The following is a 13041-nucleotide window of genomic DNA, read 5'->3' on the forward strand; positions in this document are numbered from 1 at the left end:
CCAGACCCAGGAAAAGTCTTGATAATACTATCTAATGTGCTCTGGAGTCTCTCCCAGCACTCCCTCAACATAGGGAGAAGAAAACAAATTTTCCTTTGTTTTATGGAATAAGTTTATAGATACCTGTTCTCTGTCACTAGTGACTTCAAGTATTCTGTTTTATCTAAGAAGTACAAAGAAAGTCATAAGAAGCCTGAAAAGGCCTGAACTACAGCTGCCTGGGCACCATAGTGAAGGTTATGAGATAAACCAGTGCAAGGCTCTTTAGAGCAAAACCTAGATAATGAACATCTAGGTTGCTTGGCAACGGTCATGTGCAGTCCTGAGTTTGTCCTGACTCTGTATCCCTGCTTTCACACCGCTGTAAGCTTGCTTCAAGCTAGCCCACCCCCTTTTGTGAAATGTGTATAAAAGTCAAATGCTGTCTTTGTTCTAGGCCCAGTCTTTGGATGTCAAGTCTGCTAAGTCCGAGTGTGCTCAATAATAAAGATATCCTCCTGTATACACCCCAAGGTCTCTCACTGGTCCTCCTGATCCCACAACATGGGCACTTTAAAGTAAATGAGAAAAAAATTGAAAATCAAATTGCAACAAGAGTTAAAAAGAAGCTGGGGACTGGTGGAGAGCTAGGCTTTTGGCTAATATTCTTGTTCAATTTATTGTTTTGGGTAACAATAAATTGGCTGTGGCAGCTTCTCTTCTGACATCATCTAACTGAGTCTTCTTGGTTTATGCTGGTCTGAAGTGTTCTCATCGCCATCTAATTTTGCAGATGAAATGCAAAGTCGGCTTTTTGATTGCCCTCAAATTGTTTCCTGGCTTGGCATGCTTCTCACTCATGAACTGAGGCAGTTTAGGGTGTGGGGAAATATCTCCAAGGGTGAGGAGCACAGTTAAATGCCACGATCCATTGCCCATTGAATAATTGAGGTAGGAAGAGGGACACTAGGAAAATGGAAGGAAATTAGTGGTTGGAAAAAAAAAAAGTCTTCCTTAACAGAAGACTTTAAGTCTTTTCCCCTTCTTCTGTTCCTCATTCCCTCACCTGAGAACTCCCTTCTCTCATCCTGCTGATTTCCCATATGCTCTTTGAGGTGTGGACTCAGGGACTGAGTGCCTGCTGCATTGCTAGTCGTAACGGGAAAGCCAGTTGTCCTGTGCTAGGCTTTTATTGAGAATTAATAAATGTTTCTTAGAGGAAGAAAAAAAACCCAGAATGTAGACATGTGATTAAGTGAACCTAACTGCGTGCTGAATTATTGATCTGTTGATTTGTGAACAGTGCCATTGGACAGCAATGTTACACTTTTCATCTAAATGTTTATTTTATTTGAAACCTAATGAAGGAGAATTAGACAATGAATATTTACTTATATTTTTAGTTCTGCCGGATGATCTCCTTGAAACCTCATTTAAAAAAAAAAGGCTGTATTTGAAGTCATAAGTCCTAGATAAAGGTCCAGTGTTGCCTCTGAGTGTATAACAGGAGATTATTCACTTGCCCTTTCAAAACATGTCTCCATAGTTTTGTCTGCAAAATCAGGATGATCCTTACCTGCATCACATGAGTCAGTTATGTTGTTCCCTCACTAGGAGGAAATTCACACCCTCCCTCAGGTGAAAAAAAAGTACACTGTTTCTTTTTACCGTTTAATCTTCTGTATTAGTTTGTATTCATGCTGCTATGAAGAAATACCTGAGACTGGGTAATTTATAAAGGAAAGAGGTTTAATTGACTCACGGTTCTGCATGGCTGGGGAGGCCTCAGGAAACTTACAATAATGACAGAAGGGGAAGCAAATAGGTTCTTTCTCACATGGCAGCAGGAAAGAGACATGCAGAGCAAAGTGGGGTAGAGCCCCTTATAAAACCAGCAGATCTCATGAGAACTCACTCGCTATCACGAGAACAGCACGGGGGAAGCACCCTGTGATCTAATCACCTCCCACGAGGTCCCTCCCCCAACACGTGGGGATTACAACTTGGATTACAATTCAAGATGAGATTTAGGTCCCTCCCCCAACACGTGGGGATTACAACTTGGATTACAATTCAAGATGAGATTTAGGTCCCTCCCCCAACACGTGGGGATTACAATTTGGATTACAATTCAAGATGAGATTTAGGTCCCTCTCCCAACACGTGGGGATTACAATTTGGATTACAATTCAAGATGAGATTTGGGTGGGGACACAGAGCCACACCATATCATCTTCCAAAGCTGAATTTTTCTAATCAATACGCTTTAAGAGCCTTGCATATTTCCCCAACAAAGAAAAAGAGCCTCGCTCCATAAAACAGCATACTTAAGCAGCATATCTGGCACATATTTTAATGTTATTTTTATAGAGAATATATAAAGCTTTACTTTTTTGTTTTTAAAGTTTGAGATTTTTCGCATCCTCTTTATTACTTTTTTTTGATTGAGATAAAATAAAAAGTGAAAATTCCACATTCCTTCCTTTTAAACCTATCTACTAGACGTGACCACTGTGAACAGAGTACTCTATATTTTTGGAATTTTATTTATGCTTATTAGTTTGGGTAGGTGAATTACTATAAGAAATAGACAAAAATGCAGACATGTAACAGCCCTTAGTGAGTGAGGTTTACTGCTTGCTCATGGGACAGTACTGGATGGATGAGTGGGAGCGCAGAGCAGCCACCTTCAGGCAGTCACTCAGGGCCTCAGGTTGTTGGAGGCACAGCCATCTTCAGCTCTGGGGGGCATCTCCATTCCTAGTGTGCTGTATTACAAACAGCTTTTCTTTCTTCCAATGTCTCCAGCTTTCTGGCAGCATAGCTAGCCTCCTGCAAACTCAGGCCATAATTGCTTAACTCAAAATGGTGTGATTCAAATTCACCCTCACAGGCATGCTTGAAGACATTCAAATTTGAACGCCTCTTTCACCCTTCTCTGATTAGATGTTCTTTTGTACTCACTTCTGCCCTTCCTTTCTTCCTATCTTTGAAAAGGTTTTACTAGCTGCATTTGCTTCTTATGTTACCTCTCTATTTAATGATTGATAGATTGATTGAGACAGAGTCTTGCTTTTTCGCCCAGGATGGAGTGCTGTGGCACAATCTCAGCTCACTGCAACCTCTGCCTCCTGCATTCAAGCGATTCTCGTGTCTTGGCCTCCCAAATAGCTGGAATTACAGACATAAGCCACCACGCCCGGCTAATTTTTGCATTTTTAGTAGAAACAGGGTTTCACCATGTTGCCCAGGCTGGTCTTAAACTCCTGACCTCAACTGATCCACCTGCCTGGGCCTCCCACCTGCCTTGGCCTCCCAAAGTGCTTACAGGCATGCGCCACCACACCCAGCTGTTATCTCTCACCATTTAGCTAAACTACTGGAAGTCTATGACCACTCCACCCCTTCTCTGCTTCAGGAGATACTTTTCAAAAGTCACTTGTGAGCAAGTGGTGAGCTGTTGCCTTACCTCAGAAAGCAGCTTCTTTTCCCTGCTGTTTTCTTGTGGAATCTCTCATTCATCTTTCTCCTTTGTAGCTCTTACATTTCCTTCCAGAAATCTTCTCCTCTTTCATGTTTCCTTCTCTCTCCTTGCTGCCTCTCCCACATTTCTCCTCTTCCAGCCTCCATGTAAGTTGCCAGCCTCATTTAATCAACTGTTACTAGCAGCTGCATTTCATTTCCCTTTTATTTGCTACCTTTTCAGCTGACCCAGGTGGGCTGCATTTTCTTTCACTGTAACGTTCTCTTAGACCACTCACTCAAGACTACTTGTTCAACGACAGTCTCTTGTCGAGCAATTTTCCAGACTGCAAACCCCGCTCAATTTCCAAACTCCTGCATCTAGTTTACATCTGTTTGTCTCTGGCAGAAGTTCAAACCCTCCTCCCCCAATGGAAAGCTCTGGCAAGGAGTTTATTGCTCACCCTGGAAAGAGAGAACCACCTCAACAGAGATTGATAGTCTCTAGAGGGACAAGGTGGGAAAATAATGAGATTTTGGAGTAGGGTAGCCAACTGGCACACTTTGCCCAAGACAGAGGGAATTCCAAGGATATGGGCTTTGCATTTTAAAGCCAGGACAAAAAAAATGAAAGATTGTATAAAGAGGGTCTTTCCATGCAGGGTCTTGTTTAGGTAAAAATCATGACATAATAGTTTAGGATTAGCATAGTGAGGATTTGGAAGTGAGGAGTTCTAAGATCTTGGAGTATAAACTGTTGATGCTTTCTGTTGAAGCATTGATGGTTCTTTGTTTCAAAAACTCTCTGTAATGAACAATAAAGCAATCTGCCTGGGCAACAGTCTCCTGGAATAGTAGTTATGTTGATGAGGACAATGGACCAGTAAGGGTATATTATTATAGACAGTAAGCTGTGTGTTTAGGGAGGAGAGGGGTAGGTGATTTCTGTTCTCAGAGTTAACTCCATCCTCTCTTTTCTAAGGTCTGTTTCATATTCAGTGTCCTTAGTTGAAATACCTAGTTGAAAAAACCAGAGAGTTTTTTCTAATTTTGCAAGAATGTCATAACATCTCCAGTCCCAAGTCCCTGATGTCTCTTCTAGCTTTCATTGCACTTAAGAAAATAACAATAATAAAAGCATTATTTATAGAGCCCTGACTATGTGAAGGCCAAACATAAAATCCCTCATGAATATTATTTAATCCTCACAAGAGCCCCACAAAAGAGGTGTTGTTAATTGTTCCTATTTTACAGACAGGAAAACTATGGCTCAAAGAGGCCAAGAAACTTGTCCAAGGTCATATAATCAGAAGTGGCAGAGCCAAGACTCTATCTCAAGTCCATCTGGCTATTCAGAAATAAAAAGGAGTGAACTACCAATTCATGTTACAACATGGATGAACCTCACAGACATTATGCTAAATGAAAGAAGGCAGACATAAAAGACTGCCTGTTATATGACTCCATTTATATGAAATGTCCAGATAAGGCAAATTTATAAGGATAGAAAACTGATCAGTGGTTTCTAGGCATAAAGGAGCAAGTGGAGACTAACTGCAAATGGGCCTATGGTTACTTTTATCATTGATAGAAATGTTCTAACCTGTGATGATGGTTTCAAAATTATGTAATGTTACTAAAAATCATTGAACTGTATGCCTACATACAATGTTTGAAGTTTATGGAATGTAAATTCTTTTTCAATAAAACTTTAAAAATTACAGAGGTCACATTCTAAGCTTTCTGATTGGTACCACCAATGACTAGATGCTGGTTCTTTTAGGTGCCACTCCTAAGGAGAAATGCTAAAGGTTTACTGGGTTCTTATATACTTTTCATGTAAGCATAGGGAATGCCTTAAACTGTTTAAGCCAGTCAACCTACGTTGAATATGTTTAATTCAACCAGTGAGAGTTCATTTCTAGCAGTTACTTATTTCTCTAATGCTAACTGTGCATTCTTGATCAGCATTTATATAAACCTAAGTATGTAAGTTACTGACACACGATATTGCACTATACATGCAAAAGAGTCTTCAACTGCTGACATGACAAAATAAACCCAAGTGAACTGTGAAGACTTACCACTTCTGAACATCTGGTATGGCAATGACAGAGCCTTACTGTCCATCTTGCTGTGCTGTCGTTCATCATAAAATTCCCTCAACCTCCCACTCCAACACTCATTGTCTTGGCCAGAATACTTACAAATAATAAAGATATTTGTCTTCAACTCCTCACCAAATCATTGGAGGGATTTTTCTCTTTTCTCTAAATCTAAAAGAAAACAAAAATTCTGATACTACAATTAAGAAAAATGTAGCCCATAAATTAAAATGGACGGAAACCAAGCCAACGACGCAAAAGAGCTGACCAGCCATTGGGTCCCCGTGAGGAGACAGGAGTAGTTTGTTGTTGATGGGACCCCTGGCAGCTACAGTCCCTGGGGTACCCTGTGGCATAAATGCATATTTTTCTCAGGAATATTTGTTAAAACTGATTTATGTTGTTTTGTCTTTGATAAGAACAGATACGGATGTATTATAGTGACTGTGTTCCTTGTAACTTATACAGAGAAATTCGGAATACCAGGAACTTAACTTACATAGACCCTGATGCCCTCAAAGAGCTCCCCCTCCTAAAGTTCCTGTAAGTATTAAATCCTCTCCCATCCTACTTCTTTTGGGGGAGGGGGTCAGATTTAATGCTGTTGTCTCCCAGGAATCTCCCTAGGATGATGTGGTCCAGGTTCATTTTAATGGTGTATAGCCTGGGTTAGGGCAAGGTATCGGGTGAAATGGTCCACATTTTTAAAACCTATTCAAAAGTCAGCACATAGTGCTGGGACCAGAGACCCACTCCAAGAAACAGGAGGGGAAGATGCCATCATGTATATGTGGTCCTTAAATGTAGTATTTCAGAACAAAACAAAACAAAATTCTCAGAGCCAGTTGGTCAATTTTGTTTGAAAATGCGTATCACAACAATATTATTAGAGTGGCTGTTACACAGGAAAAAAAAACCCACAAAGAGTGAAATACACTTTTGTGGGGAGTGGAGGGAAAACAGAAGGGACAACAGTTTCAGCCTCCCACTCCAGCACTCAAATGTCCAGCACTCACTGCTTTACTTTGAAAACACCTTATGAGCTGACTGTAAGCTCCATGAATCCAGGGACCACACATTTTTTTTCTCTGTTGAATCTTTACTGCCTAGTACAGAGTAGGTACTCAGTAAAAATGTGTTCAGTGGATGTGTCTGTATGACCTCAGGCCGCCTGGATACCAGGTGGAAGAGTCCTTTTTCCTACCTGCATGCATTATAAAAATTAGAAAACAAAGAGTATGAAGAAGAAAATTTTTTAAAAACTTAATCCCAATACCCCAAAATAAGCACTATTAACATTTCAGTTCATCTTCATCCAGACCTTCAAAACAAACTTATGTAATCATAGATATTTTATGAGATAAGCCCTTAAGGATGGATAGAGGGTATCCTGAACAAGAATGGGGAGAGATAGAAAAGAAATTTAGCTGGATGGAATAGCATGATAAAGACACAAAGGTAGGGAACCACACAGCTTCTTTGGAGAACTAAAAATAGTTGCTTTATTTTTTTTTTTTTTTTGCTTTTTTTTTTTTGAGATAGAGTCTTGCTGTATTGCCCAGGCTGGAGTGCAGTGGTGCGATCTTGGCTCACTGCAACCGCCGCTTCCTGCATTCAAGCGATTCTCCTGCCTCAGCCTCCCAAGTAGCTGGGATTACAGGTGTGCACCACAACACCCAGCTAATTTTTGTATTTTTAGTAGAGATGGGGTTTCACCATGTTGGCCAGGCTGGTCTCGAACTCCTGACCTCAGGTGATCCGCCCACCTCAGCCTCCCAAAGTGCTGGGACTACAGGCGTGAGCCACTGTGCCTGGCCAATAGTTGTATATTGAAGAGGTGGGTGTGAGAGATGCCAGGGGAATAGAAGACACTGATGGGATATGAAGATGAAAGGATGTCTGGAAAGCCATGAAAACTTATGGGACCAGACAATTGCTCTTCTTATGGACTCTGAGTTTCAAATACTATAATAACCCATTGATGTGATGATCCCCCACTATATGCTCTGTGGAGAACATACAGGTTTCTAAGACATTGTCCTTGCCTGCAATCTAGTTGAAGAGATGTGTGTGAAATTGAAAAGTGCCTCTCCTACAGAAGAATAATGGAAAGTGACAAAAGAGAGACATATACAGTGTTTGGGGGTTCAGGTAATTAGAGAAAACATCAGAAAGAAGACCCACAGGATGGTTTTAAGGGACTTGTTTGAGATTTTTGAAGAATAGAAAGATCTTGATCTAAGTATATGGACCCCACTTGACTCTTGGACCTTTTTCCCTCCTACTATTCTTCATGAGCACTTATTGCAATTGAACTAGTTTGTTTACTGTATTTCAAATATACCTTATGGAATCTCACCTTTCGCCTTTGTTATCTGGAATGTCCCTCCCATTTGCTCATTTTGAGACCTCTGGCTCCTGCTGCCTCTTCAAATCCTATGCCTTCTTCTCTAGAGGGAGTCAAGTCTGAATTTGCCTCAGAAGGTGTATCAATGGATATAGTTTTTCTACCAGAAGACCTTCTCTAAAGCTTTACTGAGTAGTGTCTAGATGTCACTCTATGACATGCCAAATTCTCAAAAAAAAATTCTAATTACATTCAAGTAGCTGTAACAAATGTTAAAACAACTAAATCTGGGAGGCATCAGGAGCCTGAGAATTCTTGTATTCATGGTGTTTTATGCATGTCTTTTAATCTTAACATTTTTCTGTAGATGATATAAACTACGGAAGGTAAAGACATTGTCTTTGATTGGTTTCCTTCCTTTTCTGAACACTGTCTTTTTTTGAGACAGAGTCTCCCTCTGTCACCCAGGCTGGAGTGCAGTGGCATGATCTCGGCTCACCGCAACCTCCGCCTCCCAGGTTCAAGTGATTCTCAAGCCTCAGCCTCCCAAGTAGCTGGGATTACAGGCACATGCCAACACGTGCAGCTAATTTTTGTATTTTTAGTAGAGACAGGGTTTCGCCATGTCAGTCAGGCTAGTCTTGAATTCCTGGACTCAAGTGATCCACCCGCCTTGGCCTCCTAAAGTGTTAGGATTATAGGTGTGAGTCCCTGTGCCCGGCTCTCTGGACATATTTTTTTAAATGGTACTGCTATAATGGTACTCTCAGATCACTGCTGTAGGAAAGCTAGTCTTGGCAAAATAACAGCATAATATAATGTAGAGCTTGAAAGAGGAAGCTGGCTTAAAGTCATCATATCTTCCTGTCCCATCTTCTTCTTAGCCCTTCACTAACAAACACATAATTTTTTCCAATTAAACAAGAAAATCACACACACACACACACACACACACACACACACACACACACACACACACACGAAAACTGAATTTATATTTCTAGTAATCCCACTTGGTTAAAACAATCTCCAGAGCATTCTAAGCCGAGCAGATGTATTGACACCAGTGGACTGGATTAAATTATTGTGCCTTGAGGGAATATCATCTCATCCAACCATCAGAACTTGCCCACAGTTACTCAGATATTTAGTGAAGGTGTTGGGAGTTTGACTACAGGCTGTCTTCAGAACCCATGCTTTCAGCTATTACATTATTCTCCTTCCTATGTGTTGATTTTTTTACCTAAATTCTATGCTTTTTTTTTCTCTTTTTTTCATTAATTTAGTGGCATTTTCAACACTGGACTTAAAATGTTCCCTGACCTGACCAAAGTTTATTCCACTGATATATTCTTTATACTGTAAGTATGCATACATGCCATGTTTGACAATATTTTGTTTGTCACTGACAAGAACTAGAATACAGTCATGGGGGTAGGTTGAAGCTAAGTAAAGCAATTGTTTCAGGGAGTAAGCAGTGACCAGGTGTGACTACACTGGCATGAAGTAAGGCAAGGACTGAGAAATAACCACTGGCTTTAGCAATGTGGGTTGTTGGTGACTCTGCCAAGAACAGTTCCAGTGGAGTGCTGGTTGGAGTGGGCTCAAGAGAGATTTGGGTAGACAGAATTAGAAAGAGTTACCATAATTAACTCTTTTGAGAGGTTTTACTATTAAAAGGAGCAGAAAATAGCTCGGTAATTGCAAGATATTGAGTCAGGAGAAAAGATTTTGTTTGTGTGTTTTTGTTTTTAAATGGAAGAAATTATGCAATGTTTCTTTGCCAATGGGAATGGTTGAATAGAAGGAATATTTGATAATAACTATGATACCTTATTTTTCATAGAGTTTTAATAGTTTTTTAAACACTTTCCCACACATGACATTTGCTCCTCTCAGCCACCTTATAAGGTGTAAAACGAAGTTATTGCTTTTCCATTTATGAATGAGGAAACTGAGGAATAGAAACCTCAGGTGATTTTGTCTGAGCAGTGTCTCAAGGAACAGTCAGGAGTGGTACTCAAATTACTGCCTGTGACCTTTGATTGGCACCCATGTGCCCTTTTTCAAAGCTGGTGACATAGGTCAGTTGTCTTACTAATTGTATAGGAATGAAAGGACATAAGGCAGAGAGAATTACAAGTTGAGTTTGCATTAAAGAGTCAGCAAAAGGTAGAATGATGAGCTTCAAACTCTCGGGGTTTTGCTAGAAAAAAAAATTGATCATACTTCTTTGTTGCAAAAGAGCTCAGTTCAAAATGTAAGCAATCTTCCAGAAACTAGAATGGCGTAGAAAGGTTCTCCAGGAGCCTGACGAAGTTTGGCAAGTGAAGGACATTTTAGAAATACTCATTAAATGAAATCCTTTAATCCTTTTATCCTGACCTTCTTAAAGGTCCGTGCATGTAGAAAACTCTAGTTGTTGTGGACAAAGTGTTGCAGATTCAGGAGAAGCCTCTCAAATCCATCTGCCTACCCCGAGATAAGGATTAAGTCAGGGACCTCCATCCACACCTAAAATTCTCACTTAACCCACATTTGGGCTCCAGGTGCGTGTCATCTAGGACAGCTCTCACCACCTCACCAGACCTCTGAGCCACTAGCGGTTAAGAAGGGTCAGTGAAACTTAAAAAGAAATAAGATTAAGCTATATTGTGTCCTGTTATTTATTTAAGTGCGTATGTGCAGCAAGACCCCTGCTGCAGAAGGAAAGCATTTTTCATTAAGTGTTTTTGTCCCTCTCTCTTGCAGTGAAATTACAGACAACCCTTACATGACGTCAATCCCTGTGAATGCTTTCCAGGGACTATGCAATGAAACCTTGACACTGTGAGTATTACCAGTTCTACTCGCTCCATCAACTAAATTCTATTTTGAGCCATTTTCATATGTTTACAGACCATCCAAGAGCCATACTGCCTTATCATATATACTCTATAGAGTATAAAGTGTTCTACATAATTAAATAAGAGTATTGTCTTATGGGATGCTACTCTGTAGACTACAAAAGAGTTTAGGTAACAAGACAAGAGGATTTCATTATGGCAGTGGTTGGTACATTTTTCACATGAAGAACCAGTTAGGCATTACAGACCATGCAACCTCTGTAGGAACTGGTCAACTCTGGCATTGTGTGGCAAAAACAGCCGTACTCAATACATACACTAATGAGCATGTCTGTGTTCCAATAAAACTTTATTTATAGAAAGAAGCAGTGGACTAGATATGGCCTGCAGGCCTTATGGGATAATCATCTGTATCCAAGTGTCCCCATTCTACAGAAGAAGAACCGGGGTTTAAGCAAATTGAAGTGACTTACCCAAGATCACTGAGTTAAAAAAAAAGTGGTGCCACTAAGAACTTTATAAATTCTGCACTCACACTTTTACTCAGTAATCACAAACTGTTATTAAGCTCCTGTAAGGGGATATTACATAGAAAGCATAGTGCTGCTATAGGTCAACATTTTTCCAGAGCTTGAATAGGGGCAAAGCCCTTTAGATGGTCAAAAGTAGATGCTTAATTAGGGATATTCACAAAATGTTCTAAAGGAGAAGATCCAATAGAGGTATAAAGGATAAGTTAATTCTCCAAGCTGGTAGAAAATTCCTCTCTCATTGTATAAGTCACAAAGTAGAGTTGAAGCTACCTCTGCAGGGTCTCCTCTCTATTTTCAGGACCACTGCCCAGGTTCAAGCCTGGTGAAGTTTTTGTCTGGATTGTCACCCCAGTTTCATTTCTCTGCTCACACTAAAGTTGGGGTGGAGGTCTTTATCAGATACAAACCTGATGAAATTACTTCCCAGAAAAATGGATCCAAGCTTCACACAGTTCTTCTAAGGGGCTATTTTCTGAGCCATTCCTAGTTTATCAGTTTGGGCCCAGTGAAGTTACCTCAACTTCTGAGAGCAGTAGAGCATTTCAGATGATCCTTCTCATCACAACCTGGTGAGCAGTCTCTTGAAAAGACAAAGGAGGCTCCTTCTCAGTCATAATTTCTTCTTACCATGCAGAAAAGGCCCAGGCTCTTAGCCTGCTCGGCTCCAAACTTCAAAGCCATTTACTTCCTCAGTAAAGCTTTCCATTGCGCCATATAGTGCTCATCATAAGGAAACTCCTACATGCTAAACTTCTTTATAGAATATTACTTCTATCCCTTGACACCATTTTTCTGAAACCCCCATATCTCAAGCACCCCCCTCAAGTGAAAGCTGATTGTCCCACACCCAGCATGGAGCCCAGCATGTGTTTCTAGAAACATCTGAGTGAGGGAAGCCCATATTTCCTAAATGTAGAGGAGAGGATGGTATAGATTATTCATGATCTTTTCAGATGATTAGCTCTACATTTTGGCAAAAGTCCTTGCTTCTTTGAAGCTCAGGCTCAAAAAACTATCAACATGAAAGGATACATGTTCCAACAGCTGACTTTGTACCCGTATTCCTGGGAGGAGAAAGTTTCAATCAAAGTTTGTAATTCTTTTGTCTTTCTTCACCATGTTCCCTTTACAAGGCCGATTTGTTCATTAAGAATTCTATTTAATATCTGAAATGCAATTCAAACAAGTATTTTTAATGTCCAGGACTCTCAACAAATTTAGGAAAATTAAAATGCTATATGCACAACTCTCACATCTTCATAAAAGAGTTCTAGTTTAGAAAAAATTTACTTATGCACAGAGTTTTCTCAGCCATTGTGCTTATATTCCTGGGGTATCGCAATCCTCACCCAGGACATGTTAGTAGCTGGAATTAAACTCGCTATGTAATTATTTAAGATGAAACAAAAACAAACACATCAACAACGACAACAAAGCCATGAGAATCTTGCTCAGTTTCCCACAACTATATAGGATAAATCCAAGTCTTAGGATACTCCTTTTATTTATTTTTTATTTCTTTTTTTTTTTTTTTTTTTTTTTTTGAGACAGAGTCTCACTCTGTCACCCAGAGCTGGAGTGCAATTGTGCGATCTCGGCTCACTGCAACCTCCGCCTCCCAGGTTCAAGCAATTCTCCTACCTCAGCCTCCCGAATGGCTCCTTTTAACATGGTCACCTAATAAGTGTTCCTCACTTTGTTAAATATATAGTTATTTGATCCTCTCTGCAACCTTTTGATTGGGCATTACATTTATGTACTTATTTATC

At 40.1% G+C, this 13041-nt stretch overlaps 1 protein-coding gene across 2 annotated transcripts in view; it reads left to right on the forward strand.

Annotated features, from left to right (window-relative positions):
- The window catches only part of TSHR (thyroid stimulating hormone receptor), a 151369-nt gene that overhangs the window by 123478 nt on the left and 14850 nt on the right, over nt 1-13041 (forward strand). For both annotated transcript variants that reach the window (XM_024231878.3, XM_024231879.3), the window contains exons 4-6: nt 6015-6089; nt 9180-9254; nt 10645-10722. In XM_024231878.3, coding sequence (XP_024087646.3) covers nt 6015-6089; nt 9180-9254; nt 10645-10722 — 228 coding nt within the window. The remainder of the gene's footprint in view (nt 1-6014; nt 6090-9179; nt 9255-10644; nt 10723-13041) is intronic.

This window comes from Pongo abelii, chromosome 15 (assembly GCF_028885655.2).
Source record: "Pongo abelii isolate AG06213 chromosome 15, NHGRI_mPonAbe1-v2.0_pri, whole genome shotgun sequence".
Classification (NCBI taxonomy): Eukaryota; Metazoa; Chordata; class Mammalia; order Primates; family Hominidae; genus Pongo; species Pongo abelii.